Raw genomic sequence first — 16,190 nt, 5'->3', positions numbered from 1 at the left:
CAAATAGTTTGTGGCCCGTTAAAACCAGGTTGCGTTCCACTTAGAAATAGGTTGTGACCTTGTTAGAACCATTTTGTGAACCAGTTAAAAATAACTTGCGACTTAGTTAGAAAGTTTGTGACCCTGTCAAAAATAATTTGCGGCTTTGTCAAAAATAATTTGTGACCTTGTTAAAAATTATTTGTGACCATGCAAGTAGTTTGTGAGACAGGTACAAATAGTTGGTGACCCAGTAAAAATATTTGGTGGATCAGTTAGACCTAGTTTGTGGCTCACTTAAGAGTTTGTGACCTTGTAAGAAATAGTTGTGACCCAGTTAGGAATAGTTTGCAGCTCTATAAGAGGTAGTTTGTGGCTTTGTTAAAAATAATTTTTGACCTTGTTAGAAATTATTTGTGACCGAGTCAAAACTAGTTTGTGACCCAGCTACAGATTGTTTGTGACTCAGTTGAAACAGTTTGTGGGACAGTTAGAAATAGTTTATGACCCAGTTAGAAAGAGTTGGTGGCCCAGTTGGAGTTGAATAAATTTTGAAAAAGTTGCTGGCATTGAAATTTATATCAGTTTGCATGAATATCATTTTGGTTCATTTGTCATGTTAAGTGGTCCAAGGGGTCATGAAATTATACATAAACTAAATTTGTAATAGAATTGCGCCTTCAAAAGTCTCCTACTACATTAGCAACCATGCATGTTGGAAATCTGAGCCGAATTAGGCCATCCAGAATGTACCATATGGTGCCAGCCACTTTTCGAACCAAACCATTACATAGAGGTCAGTCTATCTCCCGTAGATCTACCATTAGATCTGTATGTAAACAAATGAAACAACAGAGAATAAATAAGACATATAACTAGCGCAATCATTTATTCATTTGTTTAAAGGAGAAATCAGACAGAGCAAGAAAATATGAGTAACATAAGACTACACAGCTAAGTTTTGGACTATGTACTTGCTTGCAACCTCATCAGGTTGTACATTCTAAATTCTTGTATGAGACAGAAAGCATACAGCCATGAATTGGTACTTTTAGTGTATCCACAAGGTAGGATTCCTAGCCTAAGAGTCTCATCTACCAACCGGAGTGTAAGAGAAACGTAGAGCACAGTCTAATGCCTCTTTCTTTTGCCGGGTGTTGCGGAGGGAGTATGAGCGACAGCGTGAGTCGCATACTTTTCATTTGATGCCGCATTTAGATAGTAGAGGGCGAGAAGAGAGAAGAGCAAGCTGTCAAACAAGATAGGAAAGAGTTATTGACAGAACAAACAGCTAAAGAACACAGGATGCGGCTGTGAAAGTCACAACAACCAGCTTGTGGTTAGATGATAAACAAATGATGTTGCCGAGTAGTATTCTCCCCCTATTGATATTTTGAATGTAATTATTTCAGATAACTGAGACATCCCCTTTAACAGATTGCTTCCTAGTCCTGTACACACAAGCGGTTTACCTGCCTAGTCCTGTATACACAAGCAGGATACCCTGATCCTAGACAGCTTTCCATCGACTATGAAACATTTCAGTATAAATAACAAAGTATATAGTACTATAGTAACAAAGAGTTGACAATGTAAACAGACTACGATGAATAACTGGAGAAGGTAAATCATGTCTCCAACAGTGCATTAGTTTAATGTAAGTTTATCAGCTCATGAGCCTAATATTATAATCGATTAGAATTGATGAAATGTCTATCTTGACTACAATAGGAGTAGTGTCATTTCGTATGCCCATATGTCCGAAGACATACTAAGAGCGTTAGGAAAAAAGATTGCATGACACAGGAATCAAACCCAGAACATCAGATTGAAATCCGAGCCTGCTACCATTTGAGACACAGGACCACATTTCCACATTTAAGAATAATTACGCACATAGTTACTACATATGATGATCTCTCACGGTGTATAGGACTGTCACCATACTAGTCTTTGCTATAATAAGAGTCGCGTCAATCCATCTGTTCAAAGTCAAGGTTGGAAATTGGGAAAAAGATTGTATCGTACAGGATTTGAACTCGTGACTTTCGGCTTGGCAGGCCGACACTCCAACTCCTGCCTCAATCAACCACTGGCGATGATTTTAAAATAATTGTGGGGATAGGTATTCGCCACGCTTTCGTGGCACACCTGGCTATCTCTCACAGCAAACTTGATTGCCAGGATACTAGTAGCATATAACATTCCGCAACTGTATAAAACTGCAATTATGTCTTTAAATTATTGAAACTCCTAGCAGAAACATTCAAAGCGTGGAAACCCAAGCCATTTTTGTGATAAAAACATTTATCTGGAACTTTCCTGGAGAGAACTGACACACTAACTCTCTCCCAAACAGATGCACAGCTAGTAGGCCACTCTCCCTCCTCTCTCCCCTCCCTCCCCTCCCTCCCTCCCTCTCCCCCTCTCTCTCTCTCTCCCCTCCCTCTCTCCCTCCCCTCCCCTCCCCTCCCCTCCCCTCCCCTCCCCTCCCCTCCCCTCCCCTCCCCTCCCCTCCCCTCCCCTCCCCTCCCCTCCCCTCCCCTCCCTCTCTCTCCCTCCCCCTCTCTCTATGTGAGAAAAGAAGTGGTACAAGCCATTGCACTTTGGTTTTTGAGGGTTTTTGACAACCACGTGAAATTTCTATCAATAAACATAACCAAAAAACTGATTTTTGTAGTAACTTAAAAAACAACTACGCTATACAATTACGATATAAATCTACCTGAACACTAAACTCTTACAAGTCCCATGTCTAGCTTGAAATATTAATGATGGACCACATCTTGTGCAGACTAAGTTAATTAGAGAGTCGGCCAAGGATTACCAGTGGAAGCTCTGGTTGCGCCTGATATCAGTAGTGCAAATGGGGAACACAGCACAGGGGAGACAATGACAACTGTGGCCAATTTAGCTAAGCCGCTTCAGGCGACGACCTTGAGCAAATCTCCAGATTGTCACTTGTACGTTATTTTTTGCCAAAGATAAATAAATGGAGAGAGCTATTAGACAACCTACTAACTTACATTCTATTGGTCAAGGTTGTACGGATACACAGATGTCACTTTTCTAATATATTTCTAATCAAGATTTCATAGCTGAAAGAGTAAACCTCACAAACACAACATTCGACTACCTCAAGAATGTCTTGGCTACACTAAAACTTTATGTTACACCGGAGAAATTACTAAACAGACAGCACCTGGGCCACAATTTGGCAATTTGAGCATGTGAGGGCAATTCTTTTTAAATTTCAAACCAGAGATCGGCAGCGACAGCACTAGATGTTTACGGTGCTTTCGGATGGATGCGCTGAAGATTACATGCGAGACGACAATCTATCATTTGATGAAAACAGCAATAAGAAATCACTTACACTTAGTAACGAAAAATTTGGAGTTACCCTCTACATGCCGCTAGCGATGACATGCATTACATGCTAGCATTACTCTATTGATTAGAGAATTATAGCCATCAGACGAATGACAGAAAAACATTTGTAACATTGACTGAGCCCATTTGTTAGACAACAGGCATGCAATCGCTTATCATACCCTATAAATGTCTGCTAATCATGAAGTCAAGAGCGAAACTGTTCATTGACCCACTGAGAGATGTAGCCTTATCTACTACCAACTAGGACTACCTGATTTAGTAATCTTTGTAGCATTTTGTATCTCATTGAAAACTACCATGAATCCTCGATAAATTGTTATTAGAATCAGACCATCAGGGGTATGTGTATCCCTATACGTATACCCCTTACACACAGGAAATCCCCTGTCTTGTAGTAATACCTCAATTGTACAGCGGCACCCATCATTCAATTCAGTATGAGGAGAAAATTCTTGGTAATGTTTAGTTTATGTTCTACTGGCTACAGCAGGTACGAACTTCAGAGGCGATTAAAAGGCTAAACGCAAAACGATGAGCTAGCTAGAAGTTCTGTGTTTACTTGAAGAATCAACCGCGATCTGGACACTTGGAGGAGAGTACAAGATGGTTTATGACACGCTAAGCTTACTAACAGACAGACTCCTCAGTAGGCTCAAAAGTTGCGTTCAAACTAGAGTGGAAAACGTCCAAAATTTGAAAAGCCAGCGCTATTGACAACGCGAGCATCATTAATTGTCAGTGTAGACAGCCAATGTCGTTGTGTTAGCATAAAATGTGGCAGGTCATAATGTCTGAAACAAGAAATGCAACAGTGTCTCATTTTGAGGTCTAAACCCAGTATGGTGGTCAATCAGAGCTCACATTATCACTGTATTGATAACAACTCCAATAAACTCAGTTCAGATTATTTGTGCGATTTGTTTCCACAGTTGTAGCCCACTTGTATAATCTATATATGTATATAATCTATTTCAAATATTTATTACATTCTATATATTTGTGTGTTCAGTTATAGCAATAAAGTTTTAGGAATGAAAAATCCACTTCACACTGGATTTGAACTCAGATCCTCCAGGTCTACAGACTGGCGTACTTAACCACTAGGCCATACGGCTACATTGCTATACAATGCAATAACTGTGGTCATATTCATTACATCAGTTAAAATGCCACGCTTGAAGCCATTACGCAAACTGGCTTCATGGCTTATATTATAGTAAAGATTTAGACAAGCTTAAAGTACTCGCTTAAGTTACTCAAATTAGCCATTTTGCTAATTTTGCCATTGACTAATTAGTCAACTTGGATAGTGGCAACTACATTACCTGCCACTGTTTATAAGCTGTTTTTTATTTCCCCTGCAATCCGGCATTTATCTGGTTTAATATAAATGACGGAATCGACAACACCAATGTAGAAGAATTGTTTAAGAGAGAGTAGGTTTGGAATAATGAATGTAGACAGCATTTTGTGCAAAAGGAGAAACAGTTGAAGGAGTTTGTCACAATTGACGCACAATACAGCATCTCTTTATATTCTGAAAACTCTTAGTACTCCTGTAGCACGACCTATTGACTAACTTAAACGTAAAAACATTGTGCACAGTGATGTATTGATAGTCTTCCACAGTGTTACTACATGCTAGTGTAAATGTGGCTTTATTTGAGTAACAAGCAGCCTTAATATTTGAATGTAAATTCCCTTTTCACTTTTCACATTTGGTCATGTCTCTATTCAAACTGCACACCAGTGAAGTGAGAGACTGCATTTTAGTCCACAGTAAAATATCTTCTAAAGAATACATAACTACAAGGAACAGTGAACAATCTCTGTGTTCTTATAATTGTTGTGGTAATAAAACAACTGTGAATGAAAAATAATTTCTTGAATAGAGTAAATTGTACACTTTTTGGCTAATAAAACAAACCATTTTCGATTTTTGGTGCCTGTAACCCTCAGGCTTGTGAGTGGTGTCAGAAAATCAATGTGTTTTGTTCCCAACTGACGAAGCCTAAAAGCACTCATTTGGTCGCTTTACGATTTGTGAAACGGCACTTTGAGGCATCGTGTTTTGCCGAACGTACTTCCAGTAGGTAAGCTGTCAAAGAGCCTGCACAAAAACCATTGGATAATTAGAGCCATCTTCAGCAAATCAGACAACAGCAACTGCCAGTACTTACTAATGTACAACCAGCACCCTTAACTTTCGATTAAAAAATCATTACAAAAATTTATAAGTAGTGCTCTAATACATTAATTGAAACAATAGTGCAGTGAAGAGGTCCAGACTGCACCCAAGCACTCAGATAATGCCCTACTCTCATACCATCTAATGTGTCTCTCTAGTACAAAAGGAATTGGTTTACAACCAGAGTATACACGTTATGTAGAAGTTGCAACGCCAGCGCTTAATGTACTATGTCCTTGTCTGCTTGTACTTGTAGTACAGTGATACTAGCAGCATGCCGAACTATTCACCCCATTGTAATAAACTCTTGTTTTCATATGAGGCAGACAAACGGCTATTAATCAGGTAAAAAAACAAACAATATCCTCAATCGCTTACCAAGTCGTGACGCATACTCTGTGTACTAAACTACAGGAGAACATCGCCAGAGCCAGGGAGAACACGACTACAAAAGTCAGACAGAATTTATCAATCATCAACAACAAAACTTGACCTCTACTGCGGCTATCTTCAAAGTTAAAAACACAATGAAGTAAAAATACAAGCAACAGAAGCAGCATCATACACAACACATAGTAGACAATACTAAAACATAGATGTAGATGTTGTAATTATAAATACAACATGATGAAACTAAACGCTATCACTCTGAACACAACTACAGGCCTAGCAACTAAGTACATACAATGCAATTGATGTTATAGACAAGGTGTATATTTCTAAGACAATAAGAATAAAAGGCCAGATAATTCAACAAATAGGGTAGATAACTCCTATAACAAGGTAGATAAATCAATATAAAATCAAACCTCTACATGTGAATTTAATTCACTCCGAAACCTGCTTCGTATAATAAAACCATCAATTGTTGAGGCAATTATTCCTATAAGAATGTACTGTAGTTCATTTAATTCGTTCCACAGATCAAATACCTATATTCAGTGTTGGCACAAAAGACTTGCTTCCTATGTTAAAACCATCAAACGTTGAGGCAAATATTCCCATAAGAATACACTGTAAATCATTTAATTCGTTCCACAGCACAATCACCTAAGATGACTCCTCAATAGATACTGTAGGTAATTATATATACACATAGCAATATCAATACATTATGAGAAATATAACAAATAAACTGATAAAACAGTAATCAATAAAAATAAGTTGATATTATTATTTTACCTGAGGGGCAGGCAAACACAACTATAGGCTTGGTGATGCACAGCTAGAGGTAGTGATAGAGATATGCAGGGTAACTTACTTTAACCTAGCTTAGGTGAAGTATAAACTAGCCCAGCTTGCATATTTTTATGCCTTTGCATTTTCAACCTTCTTACTTTTACTAAAGATACTGCGGTGCTTCGAGACATTTCGAACACCTAATGTGGGAAACAATTTTAGGTGTCAAGTCAAATGTTTAATTGAATTTGGCGTCACATGTAGGAAAATTTCTATACTACTGCATTTGTAAGCAGAGGTTCAACTGTAATAGAGTAGACAACTCCTACAACTGGGTAGACAACTCCATATAACAAGATATATATAATTTTTATACGTGTAAGGATATACTCGCAAATAACTCCTATGGGCAGACAAATCTTAAAAAAGACCTTAATCTACTTATACACTTATGCTACAATGATATGCTGCTAGCTCCTATACCTGAAATCTACATACAGCTGATATAACGTAAAACTTCTATTTGAATGCAACCCTTCCCTGTAGTGGGATTATATTAGAGGTAACGGTTCAAACAGAGGCTGACGTATTTTTCAAACGGCTCATCAGAATTTTTAGGAAAATAAATTTAACCCTTTTACAGGGAAAGCGAACGTCGCCTATGTTTTGCACTCCCCTTCGGGTGGAGCGATTATTAACACTTTTGGGTGCAATAAATCTGCTGTAACTTCTTGTCTCCAACTTGTCTAAAATCTCTAAATAAATATGCATTGTAGAGCTAAAAATATCTGTCAATTGATATCTATTGCTTTCAACTACCTTACGATGATCTAATAGCCTGCATTAAAATTTGATGAAGCTTTTAATTTTTTATTTCATTCTAAATGTGAAGGCATATTTTCACTGCACTCATCGATTTGTTTGTTACAGTTTGCAGCCAAAACTGGCTTCTTATATGCAATAGCAGAGGAGTTATAAGCGTCAATCCATTGTAAGCCAAGTTATGATAACCGCTATGATGCTATCAAATAATATGCTATAAGTCTGAAATTTGTAAGTGGTATAATAACAAACTATCAAATGGAACATTCATATGTTCAAGAAAAACTGACATAAACAAACCGTAGTTATAATACATGTATGCAGAAACAAAAATTAAAATTTTTGAAACAAAAATATCGTTAGCTCGACAGGCTGCGTTCTGATTTTTGTATAGAATCATTTCACCTTCTTCTGTCTGTTCAATACCTTCCAGTGTCTGCTAACCTCAACTCTTCTTCTGCACTGCTGAACTAGTCGATGTTAGCGTCCAAACAATTTTTTTCGGCAGAGCAAAACATTTATGCATTGTTATTTGAGAAACCTTTCGCGAAAATAATGCAAAACTTTTAGACGCGTGCACACATGGCACAAGTTATTGTCTGAAAATAGTAGTACAGATTCCATTGAAATTGTAAACCGTTTTTCATATACGTCGAAGTATCAAGACTGCATTACACAAGGAACTACTATTAGTCTTATGTAGTTATTATATATTTCTATGGTGTTGTTTTCATTGTTTAAACTAAAACAACGAAAAGATTTGGAGTTGGAAAATGAACTTCGATATGAACAGAAACAACTAAAGATTTGATAGTTATTGATGTCATGTAACAGAGTCATTTTGTGGACACTTCTACTGATCAATTTCTATTAGGGGTTCGTGAAAATCAAAGAATATCAAAGTGGCGGTCAAATAGAGATGGTATGGTGTTCAATTAAATGGTGGAGCTCTATTTTTCAATCCTTCTATAATGGCAGTCAAATGACGGTGCCTTTCGAATAGCGGTCTTGCGGTATATAACGTGAATACAGTCATATACGGTCGTATACATGTGGGCATATATTTTACCTTTTTGATAATAATTGAATTTCTAACAGAAATATTTTTCAAATTATGCCATACAAGAATCATAAAAAACCAAAAAAATAAAAAAGGCAAATAAAATAAAAAAACGTAAATTGTTTAACATTTAGCGTTTAAAATACTTTTTTGCTAAGAGAATGGATATTAGGCGGAAGATAGTTAAAGCAGCTAGTGATGATACTTTCAAAATAATTATTAGACGTTGTATGCAATTTGTTTCTATCATATAAGTTGAAATGAATTAAAAACCTGTAATTGATATGTGAAAAAAAGACACAAACTAGGAAAGATCGTGAAGCCTATAATTGACGCATTATCACTGCCATAATATAGTATATGAGTTTTACACATATACATACACTATTATATAATCTTCATTGTTACTTGTTGGAGGTCATAACTTAACTTTGGTGGCAATACGGGGACAAAGAGGAGAAACACCAAAAGGTCGTTCACTGGCCAATGAGTGAATGAGCAATAACAAAAGAACAAGAAGGATAACTCACCATCTGGAAAGAGCTGCGCCTGGAAACCTTGCTCAAATAAAGTGCTCTCCAGGTTGTTGATTGCCTGTAAAACAGCTGCATTTAAATATGCTTAGAATTTATAAAGATATATTTGACAAAATAGTGGTGGGCAGTTGATATGCAGCTTGATAACAAAACATTGTTTAAACCATATCAACTAGGGTTGCAGAATACTGGCTATCAATAGACAGAATACTGACTATCAATAGACAGAATACTGACTATCAATAGACAGAATACTGGCTATCAATAGACAGAATACTGACTATCAATAGACAGAATACTGGCTATCAATAGACAGAATACTGGCTATCAATAGACAGAATACTGGCTATCAATAGACAGAATACTGGCTATCAATAGACAGAATACTGGCTATCAATAGACAGAATACTGGCTATCAATAGACAGAATACTGGCTATCAATAGACAGAATACTGGCTATCAATAGACAGAATACTGGCTATCAATAGACAGAATACTGGCTATCAATAGACAGAATACTGACTATCAATAGACATAGTAACAAATGGAGGAGACAGCCACTACGCATGACCTCGCACACCTGAAAACAACTTTCCTCAATAGGTTATTTCTAGCTGGCAACGGAGTACATTTCTACTGCCATCTGACTACTGTTGACGTAAATGTTGCTAAAATTGGGCTGAGGCCACATTTCTAGTACTGAAAATTGGACTTTTGCACACAGTGGACCCTCGCCATACGAGTTTAATTTGTTCCAATGTTGTCATCGTAGGACGAAAACTTCGTATAGCTTAGAGCTTCTGTTAGCATAGTTTAAGTGCAATCACAATCATAATAATATTATTTATCAAGCAAAATAATTTCACATTACTATTACTAGAGAGAATAATTCTGAATTAATTTGAAATTGCCTATCTAGTAACCTATTTTACACAATCGATAGCTAACTTTGCTGATGTTATGCTCTCTTCAACAGTAAAGATGAGTGTTACTACAGCAGATGCCATGATTAGATGGGACAGACTAAAATGTGCTGTAGCGAGGTTCTCATATTCCAACATCTTTCTATCTTTCTATCTGTCTTACGGTAGTACAGTAATACTTCAACTTACGAGTGCTCCAACGTACGAGAAACTTGAGATACGAGCCAGCTTTTAAGCAAGTTTTAGCACCAACATATGAGCCATGTTTGAGATGCGAGCACGTGAGTCAGTTGCCAAGTATGCCGGAGGTGTTTTATGAGAACAGCATCACTCTGTATTTTTCAACTGCTCAGGTTATACTTTTGTACCGTGCTTTTTGTGCAATTTTCAGTGCAGAATTATGTGAATTAAAAGTACTCTGCGTTGACCGAAAGTTTGCCAGTAAAATGAAAGATGAAATGCAAAACAAGCAAATAATAACAATTGATATTAAACGGAAAATTATTGAAAAATATGCAAAATGTGTATGCGTGATTGAACTAGCTCAACAATATGACAGAAATACATCCACAATTATCAAACCGAAGGATTATATTCAGGGCATTTAATTCGCAAAAGGACTGGCCATAGTTTCTAAACGGCGTAGCGATCTTCACGACCGCTGATGGAGAGACCGCTCAGGCATTGGATAAACAATTGGCCGGTGACAGCGTAACTAAAACGATGCTATATGAAAAGGCCGGTGCTATCTATCAAAACTATAAAAATAGACATTCGGACGAGTTGGCTAGTGGTCGTGCATTAACCTTTTGTGACTACACCGGCGTTCGCCCTAATTGCAACATGTTGAAAGGGCGAAAAAGGCAAACGTCTTTAGATATGATTATCTTAAAACGGCCGGTTAGTCGTGAAAGCGAAACAAAGTAAAAAATAGCTAACCAGCGAGAAACTTCAAACTACGAACGCCGAAGAGATTTTAAATACGTTAAGTTAAAAATGAAAGTTTGCTTTTAAGTTTGCTTCTACGTTTGTCTTTTAAGACATTGATAAAATCCGAATTTATCAAAGTCAACTGTTGTAATGAAGGATAACTTATATCTCCCTCTCTGGCAAATGCTAGCGTTAGCTGCTATTGTATGTATTTAATTTTACATTTTAATTAATCACATTTCCTTGCATTATTTTTTAATTGTTGCTTTTTGAAAGCATTTGGTAAATTAGGACAATAACCAACATGTTCTTTCTGTTAAAATACTTTGTTTTGAGTGTTTTATTTGCATTTTTAGAGTATGGAAACCAATCAATATATATTTAATGGTTCTATATATAAATAAATTGCACCAACATGCGAGTAAATTAACATACGAGGTCAGTCTCGGAACGCATTAAGCTCGTAAGTCGATGTATGACTAAGTATTTTCCTATTTCTTCCTTTTCCATGCTAGCTACATTCTAGTAATTTAAAACCACGATGTCCAGTATTTAAGCATGCTGATCTTCTTTGGTTGACCGATGGATGTGTGCCACTTGACATCATCTCCATATGTTAATGGTCTCTTCATAAGCAACATAGTGGAATTCAGTTAACTACTTATCCAAACTTGCCATCAAAGTCATACGATTTCTGCCTTTAGTCTTCACTTCCCAAAACTTCTCCCCACACTTTTGAGGCGCTTTTTCTCCATTTTCAGAGCAGACATAGTCAAGTAGTACACGACTTTGGGTGAAATTCCCCATGCAAGCAAAGTAGTTTTCTAGTTGCTTTATCTGATACATTGATGGCACCTTCCTTTCATTTTATGATGCCAGCTATCCTACCACAGAAATGGTCCACAAGCTATGACCTGATTATTGGTTTAGACTGCCATAGTTTAGATTCCCTTTCCAAAACGGCTCAAATGTGATGTAGTTGTGAGAGATGGTTTCTGTTTACACTTTCTTGCAACCTTATTCGTCGAAATATTTTCACAAATATACTTCACGCATTCAATAAAACCATGTCTATTGTTCTTACGCGTCTGTTTTATCGTCATCGTAATGCTGTCACTTTTAGCAGTGATATCTTATAACTTACCATAAAAATTCGTTTAATTTTTTAGCTTGAAGGAGACATATCATTGTCTGATAATCATGACGAGCCTGTTGGTCACTTGTGATAATCAAAAAGTGCTGCAGAAATTATTTGCGAAGTATTGAGTCACATGATCAGATTACGACTTGCCGATTAGACCAGGCCGAAACAAAACTGTAAAGTAGCGAGCATCTATATTTGATACGGGGTCTTCGGTAAAACCCAAAGTGTTTGTCATAAACTAGTACTATGATAAGTTTTATATTGAGCTTTGTATTGGCCTTTCAGTTCACGTGAGAAAATACGTGACAAGACGATAACCAAATTTTGTGGTTACGTCATCGAAATAAAGAGATTCCAATCTACGACGGCTTTTCGTTTTTGAGCTTTTAAGAGCTTGTAACCACATTTCCATATATTTGGCACTTACAACACAACAGAGACATGGTGAATCTTTTGATACCAAATAACTGTAATGTGAATTTTGTTGCAAGTCAACCTTTAAGTTTTGCCAATTTTAACCTGAAAACGTTCTGGCAGTCACATCACCTAAAACAGACAAATCTCAAGTGATAGAAAAATCTCTAGACTTTCTGATAAAAATTTTTAAAACTTTACATTAGAAGCCTTTTAATTTGCAACAATTGCAACAATTTGCCATCTATGCTAGTAAATACATGCACTTGCGAGAGTGCTCTGATAACTTGAACGCTCTGATAACTCGTCCCTTTCGCTCGATCCCATGAAGTTTGAGTTATCCATATTTGAATGTATTTGTTAATACTATGATGTAGTAAAGAGATAAGCAACATTAATTTGTAAAAACCAGCTTAAGCGATCGAACTTAAAATAGTTTACAGACAATTCAAGATATCAATACGCATAAGATTTCTTGAAGAATGAGTCCTTTTATAACTCTATACAATCACAAGGTGCCGACTTTACTGAGAGTTGTGTTGGCTTGTGTTGAGCTGTTTTCGATGATCCTTAGCATAACATAACTGACTATTGCTATGTTAAACACCACATATGACAGCTAATATATTTCAGTATGTGATTAACTGAATTAACTCTTATCATGTTGGCTCAGTGCAATCTTTACTATAATAAGAGTCGTGTCCGTCCATCTGTAATAAGCCTTGATTGGAGGTTGGGAAAAAGATTGCATTGTACTGGATTCAAACTCATGACATTCAGCTCGCTAGACCAACACTAACACCTGCACCAATCAACTGCCTTACAGCACTTTAAAGTACTTGTACGTTTAGTTATCACACCTAGCACTCTCTCACGGCACACTAGACTGCCAGGATACTCGAACTAAATGATTACATGGTAGTGCTGAAATGAGTTTACTCACTGTAAGACAAAATATGAAGAGCCATGATCCGATGAATCCACCTCCGATTGTTCTCCACTCATTAGCCGCTATTTCAGTTTTGAACATCTGCATAGCCCCGAATATGAGCACGCATAAGGATAGGCTTATGACCAAGGATACAGAACTCGCTACAGCTGCAAGTGAGAATGAAGGCGTCATGAATTGTTTCACGTTCAACACAACCAGCTGCGATTTTGATTCATCTTGAAATATTTTGTGACTAATTTAAAGAAATGCCCATCTTGTTAGACCATTTCTGAGCATTTATACATTATGTAAGCGCTTATACGCTTCACAAATTATCATTTTTATTACTTTAAAGTGTGGTTATTTATTTATTTAAAGTGTTTTAGTAGTGCTTAAAACACAAATTTCCTATTGGCACAACCTTCTTTTGTTTATACAATTGCAGATAAAAGGGTGCTCTGATATACAGCTATATTTGTTAGATTTGCCTGATCTCTTAATTTTAGCTCTCTTTAAAAGAATTTATACCTTTTTAGAGGAATATCTATTGTGAATTGTCAGTGCTATGGCTATAATATACATACTGTAAAACTTCTAATTGAACATCACCTCTATTTGAACGCCACCTCTATTTGAACACCACTGTGAGAGAAGGGTTGATAAATAGAGCGCTAATCTCTAATTGAACGCAATCTACATTTGACTGCCACTTTGACAATATTTGATCTTTAAAATACTATAATATCAATTGATCAATGAAAAAGTGTCCACAAAATCTTATTAATAATGAATCATTTACAGCAATAGCAATTATTTCTCTCGCTGTCCAACTACAAAGATTTTTGTTGTTTTTTTCTCGTTAAAACTTGGAAAGCAACGCCATAAAAATAAGTAATAACTGTCTCAGGCTAATAGTAGTTCCTTGTTTAACGTGGTCTTGCTACTTCGAAGCACACATATAAAAAAGCGGTTTACATTTACGATGGTAGGTGAGCGACCAATTTTAGACTAAAGGTTGCGTTTAGCGAGCAAAATTTTACACATTTTAGCATTTGTGCTAAATGTAATGCGTAAAAGTATAGCTCTGCCAAAAAATTGTTTGGAAACTAATGGCGACTAGTCCATCAGTGCAGAAAAAGAATTGAAGACAGAAGACATTGTGGAAGGTATTGGACAACCAGGAGATGTTCGTTCCATCAAAACCAACAATCAGAACGCAGCTATCCGAGCAAACAATGTAAACATTGTTGTTTTAAAAATGTTAATGTTTGTCTTTGCATGTAATATAAGTATGATTCGTTTATGTCACCTGTTCATGAATATATATATTTGTAGCATTTTATCGATTTATAGCATATTATTTAATAGCATATTTGAGATCATCTTAACACAGCTTACAATGGATCGACGCTCATAACTTTTCTTCTATTGCACATTAAAAGCTAAGCTGGGTTGCAAACTGTAGCAAACATATCAATGAGTGCAATGATATTTTATTCAACATTGTTAAATATAGATATAAAGTAGAAATGTTTTTAAATTTCGACTAAAATAAAAATTGAAAGCTCCAGCAAAGTGCAAAGCAGTACACAGGCTATAATATCATCGCAGGTCAAATGCAAGCAATACATTTCAACTGGTAAAGATATTTCTCGGCTTGTCAATTCATATTTATTAAGAGATCTTTGGCAAGTTGGAGTTATGTTAGCAGATTTATTGCATCCAAAAGGTTTAATATCGCTCCACCGGAAAGAGAGGGCAAAACATAGGTGGCATTCGCTTCGCCCATAAAAGGGCTACATTCATCTTCCTAAAATTCTGATGAGCCATTTGAAAAATACAACCCCAGCCTCTATTTGAACGCCACCTCCAATTGACTGCCACTACAGAAGAATGGTTAAAACTAGAGTGCCATGGCATTCAATTTGAGGTTTTACGGAATGTAGGCCTACTATATTTATATTTGTGAGATTCATGGCCGCGTCAAAAAAAGGAGAGCAGTGACATAAAACGGTGAGCTGTGACAGTAGGCCAAATGCTGAATGTGACAGTAGGCCAAGCATAACCAAAACTACATTATTGAATTTAGATTACAGAAAGGACAGTTCTTCGCTGCTATATTTAACTAGGTAGTTTAAGCTCAGCCTTGCTCGATCTACTAAGCTTAGCTACAAGAAAAATGCTCGGTTTAAAAAACTGTTCTTTTGTAATCTGTAGCTGCTAGCTACCATCCAAGGCCCATGAGCGGGTTGTGCAAGTTTGACAGCACTATTGAAATATGGTGAATACACTTTTATTTTTGCAAAAACCAGTCTTGTTGCATAAAATCGTAAATATCATGATCCAACATTGCTACACCGTATCAAATCTTAATAATCTATTTTACAACAGTCTGTTTTGCGGGTCTTATTTCAGCACTTAAAACCTGGACCGAAATACAAAATAAACTTCACATGGTAATCCTTCTACACATATGTATTATTTTATCACGCAAAATTGGCGTCACTACAACCAATGGGCTAATAAATCGTTTCTATTAAATCAAAGTTAAAGTTATTTTTTTTGTGTAATGATCAAGCAAATACTTACCCATATTTTAAAATTCTACTAAGCTAAATAAAAACTGGCAACGTCGATGTATAGCGGAAACGGAAATGTAGTTGCGCCGCAGAATGTCAGCATAAAGTG

General features: G+C 36.5%; 1 protein-coding gene across 1 annotated transcript; it reads right to left on the bottom strand.

Annotated features, from left to right (window-relative positions):
• Positions 1 to 851: 851 nt before the first annotated feature.
• LOC137387636 (keratinocyte-associated protein 2-like) lies at positions 852 to 16,163 on the bottom strand. The gene is made up of 5 exons (XM_068074116.1): positions 16,092 to 16,163; positions 13,515 to 13,669; positions 9,155 to 9,218; positions 5,942 to 6,008; positions 852 to 1,228 (listed from the first exon to the last, which is right to left on the bottom strand). The coding sequence occupies exons 1-5, from the start codon at positions 16,093 to 16,095 to the stop codon at positions 1,111 to 1,113; spliced, it is 408 nt and encodes a 135-aa protein (XP_067930217.1). The 5' UTR covers positions 16,096 to 16,163; the 3' UTR covers positions 852 to 1,110.
• Positions 16,164 to 16,190: the final 27 nt, after the last annotated feature.

The sequence above is a fragment of the Watersipora subatra genome, chromosome 2 (assembly GCF_963576615.1).
Source record: "Watersipora subatra chromosome 2, tzWatSuba1.1, whole genome shotgun sequence".
Taxonomy (NCBI): domain Eukaryota; kingdom Metazoa; phylum Bryozoa; class Gymnolaemata; order Cheilostomatida; family Watersiporidae; genus Watersipora; species Watersipora subatra.
The sequence above is the reverse complement of the archived record's forward strand: the minus strand, read 5'-3'. Positions and strand labels throughout refer to the sequence as shown.

Excerpts from the sequence above, each read along its gene's own strand:
- LOC137387636 (XM_068074116.1), bottom strand. Across the intron at positions 6,009-9,154 it reads GGCGCAGCTCTTTCCAGATG|TCGTGTTCTCCCTGGCTCTG; the intron begins GTGAGTTATCCT and ends TGACTTTTGTAG. Across the intron at positions 1,229-5,941 it reads AGAGTATGCGTCACGACTTG|CTTGCTCTTCTCTCTTCTCG; the intron begins GTAAGCGATTGA and ends CTTGTTTGACAG.